At 44.7% G+C, this 20,017-nt stretch overlaps 1 protein-coding gene across 1 annotated transcript; it reads right to left on the bottom strand.

Moving 5' to 3' along the window:
• Positions 1 to 2,030: 2,030 nt before the first annotated feature.
• LOC311130215 (alanine aminotransferase 2-like) lies at positions 2,031 to 17,796 on the bottom strand (the record flags this gene model as incomplete). Its single annotated transcript, XM_084162913.1, has 11 exons — positions 2,031 to 2,130; positions 6,751 to 6,863; positions 10,659 to 10,814; positions 10,985 to 11,159; positions 11,445 to 11,581; positions 13,261 to 13,340; positions 14,017 to 14,260; positions 14,478 to 14,611; positions 14,798 to 14,906; positions 15,073 to 15,162; positions 17,692 to 17,796. 11 exons carry the CDS (start codon positions 17,794 to 17,796, stop codon positions 2,031 to 2,033), a joined length of 1,443 nt encoding a protein of 480 aa, XP_084019039.1.
• Between the last annotated feature and the right edge of the window lie 2,221 nt (positions 17,797 to 20,017).

Raw genomic sequence — 20,017 nt, forward strand, 5'->3', positions numbered from 1 at the left:
ATGAAAAATTAGATTAGATGTATACTATATTTAAAAATGTATATCCCTCATCTACACAAAATTGAAAGCTCTCTCTCTCACTACCCCTGCTCATAGACCCCCGGTCGGCTCTGGGATATGCAACCATTTCCCCTCTCACTCACTTAACGCCGCACCTTTTCAAACACAAAAATGCACACCACATGGTTGACTGCGGAAGAAATGAGCCGAGCATGCAAACGCACCTGCATCCACATCTGCCGCAAGGGGGAAAGGACGCCAGAGAGAACACAGGACCAACCACAACAATCATCCGCCAAAACAACAACCTCCCGCCAAAAAAGCCATGTTCTAATTATTTGTATTATAAGATGTATTATTCTGCTTGTTATATCGTTTTATCGTTTTATAAAATACTATACTTACTATAAATGTTATTTAATATTACAATCCCTATCATTGCTAGTATCAGGTGCTCCAATATTTGACTCCTCTATTACAACTTTTAGAATAGCCATGGAGTAGTCTTTGTGTCTCTGAACATTTGGTTGTCAATATATAATTTATCCACCACTAGTGCAACACGTTTCCCTTTTAATCTGTTTTCCTTGAAGATTGAATACAGAACTTTGCGCCTTTCTACAATCTCCCTCGGGAACTGATCATTCATGCCTATTTTCGTGCCAGCAAGTCTCTTTCCTAGGCTTTTCACCATAGCTTTATCCTTAAAAAAAGCAAATTTGGCAACGATTGGGCGCTCATATTTCTGTCCTCTTTTTCCGAAACGATGTACACGTTCGAGTTGGATTTTATCGACAGCCTCGAGTGGGATTTGTAGCGCTGTATGCAGGAAGTCCTTCATAATATTCTCTGTTATTTCTCCCTCCTTTTCCTGAATACCCGTAAGTACCAGATTTTCCCTCATCGATCTAGTTTGGATGTCTAGTAAGGCTTCTCTCAGAAGATTGTTCTCCTTTTTTAGTTCCCTAACGTCCGTTTCCATTTTAGAGACTGTCACTTTTAATTTGTTGGTTTCTTTCTCCATTACCAAAGCTTTTTCGTCACTCATTTGAAGACTCGCTTTCAAGTCTTTTACGTCTTTACTGACCAATTCTAATATGCCCAATTTGTCATTTATCGACTTCAACAGGTCGCTTTCCACACTTACCATACCCAGTGGTGAAAAGCATATATCATCTGTATCAGTCGATGAGTCGCGTTTCCTTTTGGGGATCGGCTCTCCACGCTTGTCTTCAGTCATGTTTTGGTGTTGCGTGTTGTTGTAATATTTGTCGATATATTTCTCTAGCCTTATGATCTGTTTTGTGTTATTATCCAGATTGAATTATATTAACTGCGAATATATGAAATGCTAATATTTAGTCTAACTTACTGATTTGGAATATTATGTTTTTATCTTGAGGTGTTTTGTACCGATTTCAATTCAATACGCCATCTTGTCTACGCGTGCCCCCGCCTACTCCTAAGTCTTGCCCTGGAGGCAGCTCTGCAGAGTGGTCACTAGCTGGCACAGCAGTCACTAGCTGGCCAGCCACAAAGTCATAAAATCTGATATTAAACCTAACCCTAACCTTAACCCTTAATCTTAACCACACTGCTAACTAATGCCTAACCCTAACCTGAAATTAATATTGAAAAGCTCATTTTTGCGATATAGCCAATTTTGACTTTGCTCAGTTGACTCATGACAATAATCGTCATCCTGCGTTTTGCTACTCAGAGGCACCTACTGAAACACTGAAGAAGGCTGTTAAGCCAAAACGTCTGTGTATGCTATCTCTGATGCAGTGAAAATAATTGACAAAATAAAAATATGAAGTAAGCTTTATGTGACATCTTTTTAAACTTCATGCGCAATAGAGCCCTGACCTATTACATTTTTGTTTACTTCTAGGTTCACCATGGTCAATCATTTATAGGGCCTTTGTCTCTCTCTTTGGTAGATGTCCAGTAGAGTGTGTTCAGAATGTTCAGTTCAGTCCAGTTCCCTGTCCTGGAGAGAGTCTGTGGCAGACTGTGACTGCCGCTCCCTAAGCATGCTGGGAGAACTGGTCCAGGAAGTGCAGGTGGAATGAGCCGAGGCGTGCCAGGACCTTCTCTAGAGTGGCAGAGGGGGTCAGCAGGCAAAGTCTGGGAGGGATGATACACACACACATATATTACATGCACGCACGCATGCACAGACACACATATGTATGTGTACACACACACTACATTTTTATTTACTAAATTCCCTCTCTCTCATACACACACACACTCAGAGGCGTCCTGCACACCAAAAATCTGAGAGGGCAAATCTTAGGCAACAAGTTCTCATTTACAACTGCGACCTGGCCAAGATAAAGCAAAGCAGTGCGATAAAAACAACAACACAGAGTTACATATGGGGTAAACAAAACATAAAGTCAAAAATACAACAGAAAATATATATACAGTGTGTGCGAATGTAGTAAGTTATGGAGGTAAGGCAATAAATAGGCCATAGTGCAAAATAGATACAATTTCGTATTAACACTGGAATGATAGATGTGCAAATAGAGATACTGGGGTGCAAATTAGCAAAATAAATAACAATATGGGGATGAGGTAGTTGGGTGGGCTAATTTCAGAATGGCTGTGTATAGGTGCAGTGATCGGTAAGCTGCTCTGACAACTGACGCTTAAAATTAGTGAGGGAGATAAGAGTCTCCAGCTTCAGAGATTTTTGCAGTTCGTTCCAGTCATTGGCAGCAGAGAACTGGAAGGAATGGCGGCCAAAGGAGGTGTTGGCTTTGGGGATGACCAGTGAGATATACCTGCTGGAGCGCAGACTACGGGTGGGTGTTGCTATGGTGACCAGTGAGCTAAGATAAGACAGGGATTTGCCTAGCAGTGATTTATAGACGACCTGGAGCCAGTGGGTTTGGCGACGAATATGTAGTGAGGGCCAGCCAACAAGAGCATACAGGTCACAATGGTGGGTAGTATATGTGGCTTTGGTGACAAAACGGATGGCACTGTGATAGACTACATCCAATTTGCTGAGTAGAGTGTTGGAGGCTATTTTGTTAAATGACATCGCTGAAGTCAAGGATCGGTAGGATAGTCAGTTTTACGAGGGCATGTTTGGCAGCATGAGTGAAGGAGGCTTTGTTGTGAAATAGGAAGCCGATTCTAGATCTAACTTTTGATTGGAGATGCTTAATGTGAGTCTGGAAGGAGAGTTTACAGTCTAACATGACACCTACAGTGGCGGAAAAAAGTATTTAGTCAGCCAACAATTGTGCAAGAGAGAGGCCTGTAATTTTCATCATAGGTACACGCCAACTATGACAGACAAATTGAGAAAAAAAAATCCAGAAAATCACATTGTAGGATTTTTTATGAATTTATTTGCAAATTATGGTGGAAAATAAGTATTTGGTCACCTACAAACAAACAAGATTTCTGTCTCTCACAGACCTGTAACTTCTTCTTTAAGAGGCTCCTCTGTCCTCCACTCGTTACCTGTATTAATGGCACCTGTTTGAACTTGTTATCAGTATAAAAGACACCTGTCCACAACCTCAAACAGTCACACTCCAAACTCCACCATGACCAAGACCAAAGAGCTGTCAAAGGACACCAGAAACAAAATTGTAGACCTGCACCAGGCTGGGAAGACTGAATCTGCAATAGGTAAACAGCTTGGTTTGAAGAAATCAACTGTGGGAGCAATTATTAGGAAATGGAAGATATACAAGACCACTGATAATCTCCCTCGATCTGGGGCTCCACGCAAGATCTCACCCCGTGGGGTCAAAATGATCACAAGAACGGTGAGCAAAAATCCCAGAACCACATGGGGGGACCTAGTGAATGACCTGCAGAGAGCTGGGACCAAAGTAACAAAGCCTACCATCAGTAACACACTACGCCGCCAGGGACTCAAATCCTGCAGTGCCAGACGTGTCCCCCTGCTTAAGCCAGTACATGTCCAGGCCCATCTGAAGTTTGCTAGAGTGCATTTGGATGATCCAGAAGAGGATTGGGAGAATGTCATATGGTCAGATGAAACCAAAATATAACTTTTTGGTAAAAACTCAACTCGTCGTGTTTGGAGGACAAAGAATGCTGAGTTGCATCCAAAGAACACCATACCTACTGTGAAGCATGGGGGTGGAAACATCATGCTTTGGGGCTGTTTTTCTGTAAAGGGACCAGGACGACTGATCCGTGTAAAGGAAAGAATGAATGGGGCCATGTATCGTGAGATTTTGAGTGAAAACCTCCTTCCATCAGCAAGGGCATTGAAGATGAAACGTGGCTGGGTCTTTCAGCATGACAATGATCCCAAACACACTGCCCGAGTAACGAAGGAGTGGCTTCGTAAGAAGCATTTCAAGGTCCTGGAGTGGCCTAGCTAGTCTCCAGATCTCAACCCCATAGAAAATCTTTGGAGGGAGTTGAAAGTCCGTGTTGCCCAGCGACAGCCCCAAAACATCACTGCTCTAGAGGAGATCTGCATGGAGGAATGGGCCAAAATACCAGCAACAGTGTGTGAAAACCTTGTGAAGACTTACAGAAAACGTTTGACCTGTGTCATTGCCAACAAAGGGTATATAACAAAGTATTGAGAAACTTTTGTTATTGACCAAATACTTATTTTCCACCATAATTTTCAAATAAATTCATAAAGAATCCTACAATGTGATTTTCTGGAATTTTTCTCATTTTGTCTGTCATAGTTGATGTGTACCTATAATGAAAATTACAGGCCTCTCTCATCTTTTTAAGTGGGAGAACTTGCACAATTGGTGGCTGACTAAATACTTTTTTTCCCCACTGTAGGTATTTGTAGTTGTCCACATACTCTAGGTCAGACCCGCCGAGAGTAGTGATTCTAGTCGGGTGGGCGGGTGCAAGCAGCGTTCGGTTGAAGAGCATGCATTTAGTTTTACTAGTGTTTAAGAGCAGTTGGAGGCTACGTAAGGAGTGTTGTATGGCGTTGAAGCTCGTTTGGAGGTTTGTTAACACAGTGTCCAATGAAGGGCCAGATGTATACAAAATGGTGTCGTCCGCATAGAGGTGGATCCGAGCGTCACCAGCTGCAAGAGCGACATCATTGATATACACAGAGAATAGTGTCGGCCCGAGAATTGAACCCTATGGCACCCCCATAGAGACTGCCAGAAGTCCAGACAACAGGCCCTCCGATTTCACACATTTAACTTTATCTGAGAAGTAGTTGGTGAACCAGGCGAGGCAGTCATTTTTCTGCATATCGAAGCATACCTCTTGAGCTCTCTGTAGATTTGAGATTCTTCAAATAGCCACCCTTTTCCTTGATGACAGCTTTGCACACTCTTGGCATTCTCTCAACCAGCTTCATGAGATAGTCACCTGGAATGCATTTCAATTAATAGGTGTGCCTTGTTAAAAGTGGAATTGATTTCCTTCTTAATGCGTTTGAGCCAATCAGTTGTGTTGTGACAAGGTAGTGGGGTATACAGAAGATAGCCCTATTTGGTAAAAGACCAAGTCCATATTATGTCAAGAACAGCTCAAATAAGCAAAAATAAACGACAGTCCATCATTACGTTAAGACATGAAGATCAGTCAATACGGAACATTTCAAGAACTTTGAAAGTTTCTTTAAGTGCAGTGGCAAAAACCATCAAGCGCTATGATGAAACTGGCTCTAATGAGGACCGCCACAGGAATGGAAGACCAAGAGTTACCTCTGCTGCAGAGGATAAGTTCATTAGAGTTACCAGCCTCAGAAATTGCAGCACAAATAAATGCTTCACAGAGTTCAAGTCACAGACACATTTCAACATCAACTGTTCAGAGGGGACTGCGTGAATCAAGCCTTCATGGTCGAATTGCTGCAAAGAAACCACTACTAAAGGACACCAATAAGAAGAAGAGACCTGCTTGGGCCAAGAAACATGAGCAATGGACATTAGACCGGTGGAAATGTGTCCTTTGGTCTGGAGTCCAAATTGGAGATTTTTGGTTCCAACCGCCGTGTCTTTGTGAGACGCGGTAAGGGGTGAACGGATGATCTATGCATGTGTAGTTCCCACCGTAAAGCATGGAGGAGGAGGTATTATGGTGTGTGGGTGCTTTGCTGGTGACATTGTCTGTGATTTATTTAGAATTCAAGGCACACTTAATTAGCATGGCTACCACAGCATTCTGCAGCGATATGCCATCGCATCTGATTTGGGCTTAGTGGGACTATCATTTGTTTTTTAACAGGACAATGACCCAACACACCTCCAAGCTGTGTAAGTGCTATTTTACAAAGAAGGAGAGTGATGGATTGCTGCATCAGATGACCTGGCCTCCACAATCCCCCGACCTCAATGAAATTGGGATGGTTTGGGATGAGTCGGACGCAGAGTGAAGGAAAAGCAGCCAACAAGTGCTCAGCATATGTGGGAACTCCTTCAAGAGTGTTGGAAAAGCATTCCAGGTTAAGCTGGTTGAGAGAATGCCAAGCGTGTGCAAAGCTGTCATCAAGGCAAAGGGTGGCAATTTGAAGAATCTCAAATATAACACACAGTATCTTTTGATTTGTTTAACACTGTTTGGTTACTACATGATTCCATTTGTGTTATTTAATAGTTTTGATGTCTTCACAATTATTCTACAATGTAGAAAATAGTAAAAATAAAGAAAAACCCTTGAATGAGTAGGTGTGTCCAAACTTTTGACTGGTACTGTATATAACTATTATTATTATTATTATATCCCCCCTATGGGCATGACGCCTCTTCACATTACCTGATGTGGTATTTGTCCTCTCTCTGCCCATGCTCACACCCTGCTCCCACACACACACCCTCCTCATCCAGTAGGCTCTGACAGTACAGCACGTCTGCCTCCAGTCCGTCAGACTATAGAGAGAGGGAGTGGAGCGAGAACAGAGAGAGCAGAGAAGGAGCAGAGAGAAGAGTGGGAGCGGAGAGTGAAGAGAGGGAGTAGAGACAGAAGAGAGGGAGCGGAGAGAGGAGAGAGGGAGTGGAGAGAGAAGAGAGGGAGCGGAGAGAGAAGGGAGGGAGCGGACAGAGAAGAGAGGGAGCGGAGAGTGAAGAGAGGGAGCAGAGAGACAAGAGAGGGAGCGGAGAGAGAAGAGAGGGAGCGGAGAGAGAAGAGAAGAGAGGGAGCGGAGAGAGAAGAGAGGGAGCGGAGAGTGAAGAGAAGAGAGGGAGCGGAGAGAGAAGAGAGGGAGTGGAGAGAGAAGAGAGGGAGAGAAGAGAGGGAGCAGAGAGAGAGCGGAGAGAGAAGAGAGGGAGCGGAGAGAGAAGAGAGGGAGCGGAGAGCGAAGAGTTGGAGTGGATGGAGAAGAGAGAGAGCGGAGAGTGAAGAGAGGGAGCGGAGAGAGAAGAGAGGGAGTGGAGAGAGAAGAGATGGAGAGAAGAGAGGGAGCAGAGAGAGAGCAGAGAGTGAAGAGAGGGAGTGGAGAGAGAAGAGAGGGAGCGGAGAGAGAAGAGAAGAGAGGGAGCGGAGAGAGAAGAGAAGGAGCGGAGAGAGAAGAGAAGGAGCGGAGAGAAGAGAGGGAGTGGAGAGAGAAGAGAGGGAGCGGAGAGAGAAGAGAGGGAGCGGAGATAAGATAGGGAGTGGAGAGAGAAGAGAGGGAGAGAAGAGAGGGAGCAGAGAGAGAGCGGAGAGAGAAGAGAGGGAGCGGAGAGAGAAGAGAGGGAGTGGAGAGAGAAGAGAGGGAGAGAAGAGAGGGAGCAGAGAGAGAGCGGAAAGTGAAGAGAGGGAGTGGAGAGAGAAGAGAGGGAGCGGAGAGAGAAGAGAAGAGAGGGAGCGGAGAGAGAAGAGAAGGAGCGGAGAGAGAAGAGAAGGAGCGGAGAGAAGAGAGGGAGTGGAGAGAGAAGAGAGGGAGCAGAGAGAGAAGAGAGGGAGCGGAGAGAAGATAGGGAGTGGAGAGAGAAGAGAAGGAGCGGAGAGAGAAGAGAGGGAGCGGAGAGTGAAGAGAGGGAGCAGAGAGTGGAGAGAGGGAGCGGAGAGAGAAGAGAGGGAGCGGAAAGAGAAGAGAGGGAGCGGAGAGTGAAGAGAGGGAGCAGAGAGACAAGAGAGGGAGCGAAGAGAGAAGAGAAGAGAAGGAGCGGAGAGAGAAGAGAGGGAGTGGAGAGAGAAGAGAGGGAGAGAAGAGAGGGAGCAGAGAGAGAGCGGAGAGAGAAGAGAGGGAGCGGAGAGAGGAGAGAGGGAGTGGAGAGAGAAGAGAGGGAGAGAAGAGAGGGAGCAGAGAGAGAGCGGAGAGAGAAGAGAGGGAGCGGAGTGTGAAAAGAGGGAGCAGAGTGAAGAGAGGGAGCGGAGAGTGAAGAGAGGGAGCAGAGACAGAAGAGAGGGAGCGGAGAGAGAAGAGAGGGAGCGGACAGAGAAGAGAGGGAGTGGAGAGAGAAGAGAGGGAGCGGAGAGAGGAGAGAGGGAGCGGAGAGAGAAGAGAGGGAGAGGAGAGAGAAGAGAGGGAGCGGAGAGAGAAGAAAGGGAGCGGAGAGAGAAGAGAGGGAGCGGAGAGAGGGAAGAGGGAGAGGAGAGAGAAGAGAGGGAGCGGAGAGAGAAGAGAGGGAGCGGAGAGAGAAGATGGGGAGCGGAGAGAGGAGAGAGGGAGCGGAGAGTGAAGAGAGGGAGCGGAGAGAGAAGAGAGGGAGCGGAGAGACAAGAGAGGGAGCGGAGAGAGAAGAGAGGGAGCGGAGAGAGAAGAGAGGGAGCAGAGAGAGAAGAGAGGGAGTGGAGAGTGAAGAGAGGGAGCAGAGAGACAAGAGAGGGAGCGAAGAGAGAAGAGAAGAGAGGGAGCGGAGAGAGAAGAGAGGGAGTGGAGAGAGAAGAGAGGGAGAGAAGAGAGGGAGCAGAGAGAGAGCGGAGAGAGAAGAGAGGGAGCGGGGAGAGAAGAGAGGGAGCGGAGAGAGAAGAGAGGGAGCGGAGAGAGAAGACAGGGAGCGGAGAGAGAAGAGAGAGAGCGGAGAGACAAGAGAGGGAGCGGAGAGACAAGAGAGGGAGCGGAGAGAGAAGAGAGGGAGCGGAGAGAGAAGAGAGGGAGCGGAGAGAAAATAGAGAGAGCGGAGAGACAAGAGAGGGAGCAGAGAGACAAAGAGGGAGCGAAGAGAGAAGAGAGGGATCGGAGAGAGAAGAGAGGGAGCGGAGAGAGAAGATAGGGAGCGGAGAGAGAAGAGAGGGAGCGGAGAGTGAAGAGAGGGAGCAGAGAGAGAAGAGAGGGAGCAGAGAGACAAAGAGGGAGCGAAGAGAGAAGAGAAGAGAGGGAGCGGAGAGAGAAGAGAGGGAGCGGGGAGAGAAGAGAGGGAGCGGAGAGAGAAGAGAGGGAGCGGAGAGAGAAGAGAGAGAGCGGAGAGACAAGAGAGGGAGTGGAGAGACAAGAGAGGGAGCGGAGAGAGAAGAGAGGGAGCGGAGAGAGAAGAGAGGGAGCGGAGAGAGAAGAGAGAGAGCGGAGAGACAAGAGAGGGAGCAGAGAGACAAAGAGGGAGCGAAGAGAGAAGAGAGGGAGCGGAGAGAGAAGAGAGTGAGCGGAGAGAGAAGAGAGGGAGCGGAGAGAGAAGAGAGGGAGCAGAGAGTGAAGAGAGGGAGCAGAGAGAGAAGAGAGGGAGCAGAGAGACAAAGAGGGAGCGAAGAGAGAAGAGAAGAGAGGGAGCGGAGAGAGAAGAGAGGGAGCGGAGAGAGAAGAGAGGGAGCGGAGATAGAAGAGAGGGAGCGGAGAGAGAAGAGAGGGAGCGGAGAGACAAGAGAGGGAGCGGAGAGACAAGAGAGGGAGCGGAGAGAGAAGAGAGGGAGCGGAGAGAGAAGAGAGGGAGCGGAGAGTGAAGAGAGGGAGCAGAGAGAGAAGAGAGGGAGCAGAGAGACAAAGAGGGAGCGAAGAGAGAAGAGAAGAGAGGGAGCGGAGAGAGAAGAGAGGGAGTGGAGAGAGAAGAGAGGGAGAGAAGAGAGGGAGCAGAGAGAGAGTGGAGAGAGAAGAGAGGGAGCGGAGAGAGAAGAGAGGGAGCGGAGAGAGAAGAGAGGGAGCGGAGAGAGAAAAGAGGGAGCGGAGAGTGAAGAGAGGGAGCGGAGAGAGAAGAGAGGGAGCAGAGACAGAAGAGAGGGAGCGGAGAGAGAAGAGAGGGAGCGGAGAGAGAAGAGAGGGAGCGGAGAGAGGAGAGAGGGAGCGGAGAGAGAAGAGAGGGAGAGGAGAGAGAAGAGAGGGAGCAGAGAGCGAAGAGTGGGAGCGAAGAGAGAAGAGAAGAGAGGGAGCGGAGAGAGAAGAGAGGGAGTGGAGAGAGAAGAGAGGGAGAGAAGAGAGGGAGCAGAGAGAGAGCGGAGAGAGAAGAGAGGGAGTGAAGAGAGAAGAGAGGGAGCGGAAAGAGAAGAGAGGGAGCGGAGAGAGAAGAGAGGGAGCGGAGAGAGAAGAGAGGGAGCGGAGAGAGAAGAGAGGGAGCGGAGAGAGAAGAGAGGGAGCGGAGAGAGAAGAGAGGGAGCGGAGAGAGAAAAACAGAAAAGAAAGGAGGAGGTAAATGTAGACTTCTACCTGTAATCAATCACTTTAAGAATAATTTGACACTTGATAAAAGACAGCTAATCTAACATAATTTGACTACCTGCAGGTTAATACTGCAACATTAGTTTTACTAGTGTCATGTGTAGGTCAGAGGTGTAGGGGTGCTACAGAGGGGTATAGAGGAAGTCTGTTTGCCCACCTTGGCCTGTTCCACTACCTCAGGGGGAAGGCTCAGACGGGGGTAGATAAAGATACCTCCCATCACTGGTTGACAGCTCACCCCCGGAAGGCCAATCAGAAACTCCCAAGCCCGCTGAGCATTCTGGGCCAGGGTGATCCGATTGGTCAGAATCTCCTTTGGTGGAGACAGAGAGAGCAGTAACTAACACAACACACTTTAACACAGCTAATGTAGAATACTGAACCTGTGTAATGATTACCTCCTTTCTAACGTTTGAGTGAATATGAGACTAAGTATAGGAGACTACTGTGAATGTAATGCAGGAATTCCTTACTCATAAGTACCTGTGTATACTTGTGATGGGAGGGGTCTCCAGGTCTAGGAGGGTTAACCATTATTTCTAGGGCGATCTGTCCTGTGACGGGGGTACTGATGTCAGTACACAGGAGGGTCTCAGCAAACACCATCACTGCTGGGTCCACATTCACCAGCTCCATGTACCCCGCACGCAGCCCACACCTACACACAGCCAGGGGGAACAGGAGGCAAAGGGCATAGGGCACATAGGGGACACAGCAGTTTAACAGGGCAGAAAAGCTACAGTGATTATAAATCATCAGAAGGGTTAGGGTTAGGGTTAGGGTTAGGGTTAGGGTTAGGGTTAGGATTGGGGCTAAGCATTTGCCTTTTGCTATAACAATTTGTAAACATTTTGGTATTTCATTTAATAATAATCTCCATTGGTGACTTTTTGACATGGCAAACTATAGTATGCGGATGAAGTGGATCTACTGTAAGACTCACTCTCCCATGATGCCATTGGATATGGAGTGGAAGGAGGCCAGCTCTACCATCTCAGAGTACTGCTGACCCATCTCAAACAGGACCCTCTTATAGGACACAAACTCCTTGCCCTCCTCATACACACTGTCCTGATACACCTAGACAGAGCAGGAAGGACAAGTAAAGAGATGAAGGCTGGAAAAGTGAGACAGACACTGAAATAGAGAAAAGCCATCAAGCCAATTCTCTCCCACTGCTCTTCCTAACGTGTAACAGGTGTTCAGGCAACTGTAAAGTAGACCTACCAGTTGTTAATTTCATGCACTACCAAACCAAAAGTGTAGTTCAGATATTTGGACACCCTGTGTAATCTGCACCCACAGCCTAAACCCCTTGGGCCTCATTGATAAACCGTGTGTAAATACAAGAAAGACCCCAAAACATGTTTGCGCCAGTTTTCACAGAAAAGTTGGCATTGATAACAAATTTACTTGATGTGACAATGTGCTCACCTTCCCGCAAACTTTAGACCATGCATATACACAGTTTCTAGTGGTTGAAGTATTGCATTGAAAGCAGGCAAGTAGATGAGTATTTTGTGAAAATGGGGCATAGCCTATGATGGACACACTTATTCATAACAATATACAGGTTAATAACAAGATGCAATCATTTGCCATTAGTGAGATGAGAGAAAATCTATTTTGTTTATGTTTGCATTTTAAAATAATTAGAAATATGCATCTACTGTATTTCCTAGGCTATTATTTATTTCATTTCCATGATCATTGCATAATAAATGTGTCACCTTTTCTTTGATGGTTTCATACCCACGAGGTAGCATAGGCCTACAACAAGGATGCCATTCGTCCCATCTCTGGTTTAATTGGACCCACTTCACAGTAGCAAATAGATAAGCTATTTCAAGTATTTTACTTTATGCCATCCGATCCAGAGTGCAGTTTATTAAAGGTAGATCAGACGGTTGTAGGTTACTTCTGTAGCTTACGTCTGAATACTGTCATTTCAAATTTCTCCAGTAAACAATATTGCATTTATACACATAATACATATTTTGATAACCATTGCAGAATAAATTCTTCACCTTTTCCCGAAGTAGCCATAGCCTATAACAAATTACATTTAATTGGGCCTATTAGATCTGCTATTATTTCAAGTATTTTGCTCTATACATCAGAAAGGAGAGCGTGGTTTATAACATACAGTAGTATTTAACAGGTGAAAGTTGATATTTTGCATTGACATGTGTATGGCTACTACTGTAAGTAGACAATGTTTCAGAATTAGCGCACTGCAGCATAGGTTTGAGAAAAAGCAAATGCAAAACATTAGGCCCTATTTAATTCAAACGGCCTGTTTACAGGTCCACAGCAATTTGCAATTGTGGTTGTCTTTCATAAACTTTTTGTCTGTCAGATAGCCTAGGCCTACAGCAAATGTCACTGCAAAAGTTGAACATTCTGCCATCACCTCCAAATAAATGTAGGCTATTTGATCAAGTTCGCTATTGCTATTTCCTTTAGAAAACTGCATCGGCCTAATTCGAATACTTCCAAAGTATACAGCAAATAAGGGCATTATTGTTACCATAAAAGGTGAATGATCTGCGTTTTAATGCTCGTTAACGCGCCACAGTTTCAGGACAGGTCTGATTTATAACAGTAACATGCGTATGTATGGCCTGCACCAAGTTTATAATTCTCAATATTTTTGTACTTGCGCAGTCTTTTCAGAATTGGTGCATACAAATATTTAGTGTGGAATTTACGCAACAGCTATAAATAAACCCCTGATCTCCAATAATTATCAATATCACCTCATTGACCAATAGGAAGAGCCTCTCTTCTGCAGCAAACTGAATCACCCATTCTATAGATTTCCTGCTCTGTACATGACCTGTTAGGAGGGAAAATGACAGTATGGTGACATAGTGATAATATCATCATAAAGATAAAATGTCACAGCCCTTTTCATGGGCATTTTGCCAATGGAAACACCTGGCTGGCACACAATACCAGGGCCGGCTCCAGGCATAAGGGACATAAGCGGTCGCTTAGGGACCCTGGCCCCCTCCATGGGGCCCTCATTGATTTTGTTAGTCACTCTCACTCAGATATCATGGCATAAGTCATGGCAAAATGTGTAGAACTGCAGGAAATTAGCTTTAAAATGGCAAAAATGTATCTCTGCCCCATTGCAAAATGAGTAGAATTGCATCAAATTTGTTATAAAATTGCAAAAAACCTATCTATTTGTAGAACTGCTGAAAACATACTTTAAAACTGCAAAAATGTGTCTAAACCCCATGGCAAAATATGTAGAACTACAGGAAATTAACTTTAAAACTTACATTTTTCTCTCCACCGTCAACCAAATCTCGCTTAAGGCCTCCAAAAGGCTAGAGCCGGCCCTGCGTGCTACGATTAAAATGTGATCTATAGAAAGACCTATGGACTCAAGACTTAGTTTAACTAATAGTTTGAAGTTTAACAAAGTCAAGTTAATAGTTTATAATTTAACAAAATCTATTTGAAAGCATTACACACAATGTCATCCAAACTTGACTACAGACCAGTTGGGTTGCCAGGGTTGCTGATGTAGAGCGCCCTGGGCCTGCAGTGCCCTCTAGATGCGGTGAGGGCTCGGTGCAGCTCCTCCGGCTCCAGGGCCCAGCCCTGCTCCTCTCTCAGCTGGTAGGGCACCAGGACAGCCCCTACCTCCTCCAGCAGCATGGGCAGGGTGTGGTGGCAGGGCTGGGGGGTCAACACACCCGTTTGGGACACCCCCTCCCCTCTCACCAACAGCTTTACCATCACCTGAAGAAGGGTCGTGGGGTGGAGGGGGAATTATAAGGGAGTCATACATGCACACCACAAATCTTACTATGCATTATAACTGCATCATAGTGCATTATACCTGCAGGCTGTAAAATCTTACCAATATATATATATTGAAAATAAAAGTCTACAGTAGACATCTGGTTGGTATGGTCGTATAGTTTACAGTGAAGATCTATGGTTGTTATATTCTTACTTTCAGAGCTGTCTGCGAGCCAGCAGAGATGAAGATGTTACGGGGATAGGAGGGCACTCCTCTGTCTCGACCAGTGATGAACTCTGCAACGCTGCGCTGAACATGAGGCAGGCCACAGGAGTCTGTGTATGAACCTATTACAAAACAGCTAATTAATCAATCAATCAATCCACCAATCAACCAATCAGATCAATCACTAAAACAAATATAACCTTTTAAACATAATATAAACCAGATGTACCATAAATAGGCCTACTGCTGTATTCACTGCCTAAGTGATGAGATGAGATCAGAGTATGACGCATAAACAACCAACTTACCCACACTGCCCCCATCACACTCTCCCAGCAACCTCTGGGCTCTCTGCCTGACGTCCCCAGGAAGTGTGTCATCATGCAGGAGCTCAGGGTACAGACAGACAGATAGGACCTGAATCACAGACACACCACATCAGACACAGAGCTGAAGACAGAGACTGCAAGATACTTGGTTATAGACAGATATTCACAGCGAGAGCAGAAAAGAGTAAGCATGAGTGAGCGAGAGTGTGCATGAGAGAGAGAGACGTAGAGAGAGAAAGATAGAGAGACCACACCTGTCGCACAAAGGAGATCGGTTTTATCCCGGTCCTGTGGGAGTCACCTGAGCTAATGTCAATAACTTCCTTGAATGGTTTCTGCTCTCCCTGTAGAGAAGACAGAAAGCGGACTTATCTACACTGAACAAAAATATAAACGCAACATGTAAAGTGTTGGTCCCCTGTTTCATGAGCTGAAATAAAAAATGAAATACGCACAATAAGCTCATTTCTTTCAAATTTTGTGCACAAGTTTCTTTACATCCCTGTTAGTGAGCATTTCTCCATTGCCAATATAATCCATCCACCTGACACATGTGGCATATCAAGAAGCTGATTAAACAGCATGATCAGTACATTTGTGCACCTTGTGCTGGGGACAATAAAAGGCCACTTTAAAATGTGCAGTTTTGTCACACAACACAATGCCACATATGTCTCAAGTTTTGAGGGAGCATGCAATTGGCATGCTGACTGCAGGAAGGTCCACTAGAGATGTTGCCAGAGAATTGATGTCGTTTTAGAGAACTTGGCAGTACAACCGGCCTCACAACCGCAGACCAGGCGTAACCACGCTAGACGAGGACCTCCACATCCGGCTTATTCACCTGCTAGATCGTCTGAGACCAGCCAACCGGACAGCTGACGCAACTGTGGGTTTGCACAACCGAAGAATTTCTGCACAAACTGTCAAAAAACATCTCAGGGAAGCTCATCTGTGTGCTCGTCGTCCTCACCAGGGTCTTGACCTGACTGCAGTTTGTCGTTGTAAGCGACTTCAGTGGGCAAATGATCACCTTCGATGGCCAATGGTGGCGTTGGGGTTATGGTATGGGCAAGCATAAGCTACGGACAGCGAACACGAGGCAAATTGTGGTCACACCAGATACGGACTGGTTATCTGATCTGCGCCCCTACCTTTTTTAAAAGGTATTTATGACCATCACATGCATATATGTATTCCCAGTCATGTGAAATCCATAGATTAGGGCCCAATGAATTTATTTCAATTGACTGATTTCCTTATATGAACTGTAACTAAGTAAATTCTTTGAAATTGTTTCATATTGCGTTTATATTTTTGTTCAGTTTACAACAGTTTGACATTACTTATAAATCTATCCTTCAACACTATATATACAGTATAACCATTTTGGAGAATAAAACAAACATTAACAGAAATTAACAACCCACTTCCTGGTTTGATAACATGAAAAAAAGAAAGATATATGGTGTGTGTGTGTGAGAGAGAGAGAGTGTGCGTGTGTGTGTGAGTGTGCGTGAGCGTGAGCGTACGTGAGTGTGTGAATGTGCGTGTGTGAGTGTGCGTGTGCTTGAGTGTGTATGTGTGTGTGTGCCTGAGTGTGCAGGGCCGGCCCCAGGCATAAGCAACATAAGCGGTCGCCTAGGGCCCCTGGCCACTAGGGAGCCCCCAACCCCAACAAAAAAAGAACTCAGTCGGGGTCTCAACTTACTGTTGAGAGTTAGAGTAGTAAGTCACTTTCACTTAGATATCATTAATATGGCATAAGTCATGTCAAAATGGGTAGGAAACTGCAAATTGGTTCTCTCTTCCCCATAACAAAATGAATAGAATTGCATTACATTTGTTATACAACAGCAACATTTTCTCTCCGCCCCATGGCAAAATGTGAAGAATTGCAGAAAACTTGCTTTCAACTGAAAAATATCAAATTCATTTTCGTCATTTAGCAGACTTACAGTTAGTGAGTGCATAAATGTTTTCATACTGGCCCCGTGGGAAACAAACCCACAACCCTGGCGTTGCAAACGCCATGCTCTACCAACTGAGCTACACGGGGCCCAACACAGTGACACCTCGACATCGCCTAAATAATAACAATGCAGCTGCTGCAAATTCAAGTGTGTGTGTGTGTTTGTCTGGGTGGGTTGTCTGGGTGGGTGGGTGGGTGGGTGGGTGCGCGTGATGCACATAAAAACAACTTTTGTGGTTAAATTACCATGTAGTGAAAATAATTTTAATGGGTTTCCATCACATTTTCAACTCTACTGATGATTTTGTCACAAAAACTGTTGTGTTAAATAGCAAATGTGCCCAACTCTGGTCTTAGCATGTGTGCTCTAGCCAACCGCTGGCAGATACAATGCGGGTAGACTAGTCTACACGATGAGATTGTTATGGATAAGAGCAAGATTATTTTCATTTCTCAAACGGCAACCAAGCATAGATCATCATGTCACCAGAATAAGACCCTTGATATTTATTGGAAAGGAATATCAAACTCATCACCGTGCACTTTCACCACCCTGTTGAAGTTCATCATAACTTATTTAATCTCTAGCCTAATAAACTGCGTGCTTTCCCGAGTCGTAGTGGGAGGCCCACACAACATATCATCGCGTGATTCCAAGTTTACTTCGATATGATGGTTATTATATCAATATTTGCGCATAAAGGCGTTTCCATCGACCATTTATCGCATAACACAGTTTACAGACACAAACGATTCCACCATGTGGAACAAATAAATTGTTTGTCGAACTTTATGACATTTTACCGACATTTCCTGTTTCAGCCCTGTCGTGATATTTTTAATGCTTCAAGTAATTCATCACTCATTAAATGATTGGATGGAAACCTGGTTAGTGACTCACCTGTTGGAGCAGTGCAGTGATCTGTTCTGAACGTCTCTGTAGCGCCCCCTGTGGTGAGACTCTGATCCCTCTCACCATGGGGTTCACCTCTCTCAGGGAAAACATCTCTCAACAGACAGGACCTCCAAACCCTCAACTAGTCTATGTAGACCTCCAAGCACCCAACTAGCAATGTCTATAGACCACCAAACCCTCAGCTAGCACTGTCTATATAGACCACCAAACACTCAACTAGCACTTTCTACATAGACCACCAAGCACTCAACTAGCACTTTCTACATAGACCACCAAACACTCAACTAGCACTTTCTACATAGACCACCAAACCTTCAACTAGCACAGTCTATAGAGCACCAAACCCTCAACTAGCACTTTATACATAGACCTCCAAGCACTCAACTAGCACTTTCTACATAGACCTCCAAGCACTCAACTAGCACTTTCTACATAGACCACCAAGCGCTCAACTAGCACTTTCTACATAGACCACCAAGCACTCAACTAGCACTTTCTACATTGACAGAAAAAAAAACTCAAGTAGTCTCGCACTGTCTATGTAGACCCCAAAACACTGAACTAGTCTACAACTGTCTGTGTAGTACTCCAAGCACTCAAGTAGCACTGTCTATGTAGACATCCAAGCACCCACTGTCTATAGACTTCCAAACCCTCAACTTGTCTAGAACGGTCTATACAAGCTGAAACCTGGGAGCACAGTGTCTGTGTTTAGTTTCTGGATAATGTTTTATTTTCAAGTCTAATTTTCACTTTAGGATTGAGACATATGTATACAACAACCATATAAAGACATAGCACTTACTCTTGGAAATAATACATTAACCAAGCTCCTTCAGTTAGTTTCAGCTGCAACAGAACCATTTCATTACACCTTGTTTGGAATGATTAATAAGGTTCTGGGTATTTTGGTCATTCTCAGATACATTTTTCCATTATAACACACCTCAGAAACAGCACAGGGGATAGGTTATCCCAATTCAGAGCTATCCCTAGTCTGGTCTTTGGGTGTATGTCTCGGGTCAGTGAGCTCGGGTAGTCTGACAGACTGTCTGGCTGGATGGTTAGCTTCAAAGGTTTTGAAATTTCTGAAAATAATTACCTAGAAGTACACAAACATCTTTAGCATGAAATGAATTGAATGTGGTTTTGGAGGAAGGTCATATGAAACAGAACCTATGTAAAATAATCATATTTTCCCCAAATGAATAGTGAGTTAGCCCATATGCTCTTATACAGTAACATAAGCAAACATATTGCCCCACAGAGTATAGTGTTGTGGGCACACAGAAGGATGGCATAGACAAATATAGACAATAAATTGTCCAAACAGTTCCACAATAATTACAACAGTAAAACATTATCCAACAGATTTTTATTTAACTTTTTGTCAGATACATTGTTGTCTCTTTTCACCATATCACTCCTGTAGATGGGCCTAACCCAGCATTCTGCCTTAATTGACCCTTCACTAAGCCTCACCCCCCTTTGGTACTGTTGCAACCTCTGACAACATTTTCCTGGGAAGACCAATTCCCCCTACTAACCACTGGCGAAATCTCCTCACAATGATCTCAACTGTGTTTTTAATACACAATTAAATTAAACACAGACTACCCCTTGGTAATCAGTAAACTCTCAGGTATGTTGTGGTGGCCTGCCATTACAATAATTTCACGGGAACCTGGTAAAATTATGTATGTAGTGTGGATAGCCACTGAATGGCTTTAAATTAATTGTCTCAAATCATATCCTGATATTGACAGCAGATGGGAGTTGTATTAATAACATGGTTAGTTTAGCTAGCTAACATACAATTAGAGAAAACAAGTTATATTAACCTCTTAAGGATCGGACTCTTTTTTTCAATTTTCGCCTAAAATGACATACCCAAATCTAACTGCCTGTAGCTCAGGACCTGAAGCAAGGATATGCATATTCTTGATACCATTTGAAAGGAAACACTTTGAAGTTTGTGGAAATGTGAAATTAATGTTGGAGAGTATAACACATTAGATCTGGTAAAAGATCATACAAACAAAAAAAACATGCATTTTCTTTTTTGTTCCATCATCTTTGAAATGCAAGAGGGCGGCAGGTATCTTAGTGGGTAAGAGCGTTGTGCCAGTAACCGAAAGGTCGCTGGTTCTAATCCCCGAGCCGACTAGGTGAAAAATCTGTCAATGTGCCCTTAAGCAAGGCACTTAACCCTAATTGCTCATGTAAGTCGCTCTGGATAAGAGCGTCTGCTAAATGACTTAAATGTAAGAGAAAAGCCACAATATAATATTGCAGTTTAGGCGCAATTTAG

This window comes from Coregonus lavaretus (assembly GCF_964263955.1).
Source record: "Coregonus lavaretus genome assembly, chromosome: 6".
Taxonomy (NCBI): Eukaryota; Metazoa; Chordata; class Actinopteri; order Salmoniformes; family Salmonidae; genus Coregonus; species Coregonus lavaretus.